The sequence below is a fragment of the Merops nubicus genome, unplaced genomic scaffold (assembly GCF_000691845.1).
Source record: "Merops nubicus isolate BGI_N331 unplaced genomic scaffold, ASM69184v1 scaffold30418, whole genome shotgun sequence".
In the NCBI taxonomy this organism is placed as follows: domain Eukaryota; kingdom Metazoa; phylum Chordata; class Aves; order Coraciiformes; family Meropidae; genus Merops; species Merops nubicus.
This window is the reverse complement of record NW_008628214.1, coordinates 1-316: the sequence shown is the minus strand read 5'-3', so window position 1 is coordinate 316 and position 316 is coordinate 1. Positions and strand designations below refer to the sequence as shown.

The 316-nt window shown below is 69.9% G+C and overlaps 1 protein-coding gene across 1 annotated transcript in view; it reads left to right on the top strand.

Moving 5' to 3' along the window:
• Nucleotides 1–272, top strand: part of LOC103778978 (protein Wnt-4-like) — a gene marked incomplete at its 3' end in the record, with an annotated part of 13,220 nt that extends 12,948 nt beyond the window's left edge. The window contains exon 3 of the mRNA XM_008946596.1: nucleotides 141–272. Coding sequence (XP_008944844.1) covers nucleotides 141–272 — 132 coding nt within the window. The remainder of the gene's footprint in view (nucleotides 1–140) is intronic.
• Nucleotides 273–316: the final 44 nt, after the last annotated feature.

Genomic DNA, 316 nt, shown 5'->3' with positions numbered 1-316 from the left:
ACTGTGGCGTCTACAAGCGAGTCTGCGTTTTGGATTTTCTGCCTGCTGGCTGTGTCGTTCCTGTTAGGCCTGGTCACTGGCAGAACCCCCCCGTGTGTCTGGGCCTGGCTGCCACGTCCCCCCGTGTCTGTGCCTTGCAGGGACGCGGGAGGCAGCGTTTGTCTACGCCATCTCCTCGGCGGGCGTGGCCTTCGCCGTGACCCGCGCCTGCAGCAGCGGCGAGCTGGACAAGTGCGGCTGCGACCGCACAGTGCAGGGGGGCAGCCCCCAGGGTGAGCCGGGGCCCCGGGCACGCGGGGAGGGGAGGGGAGGGGCC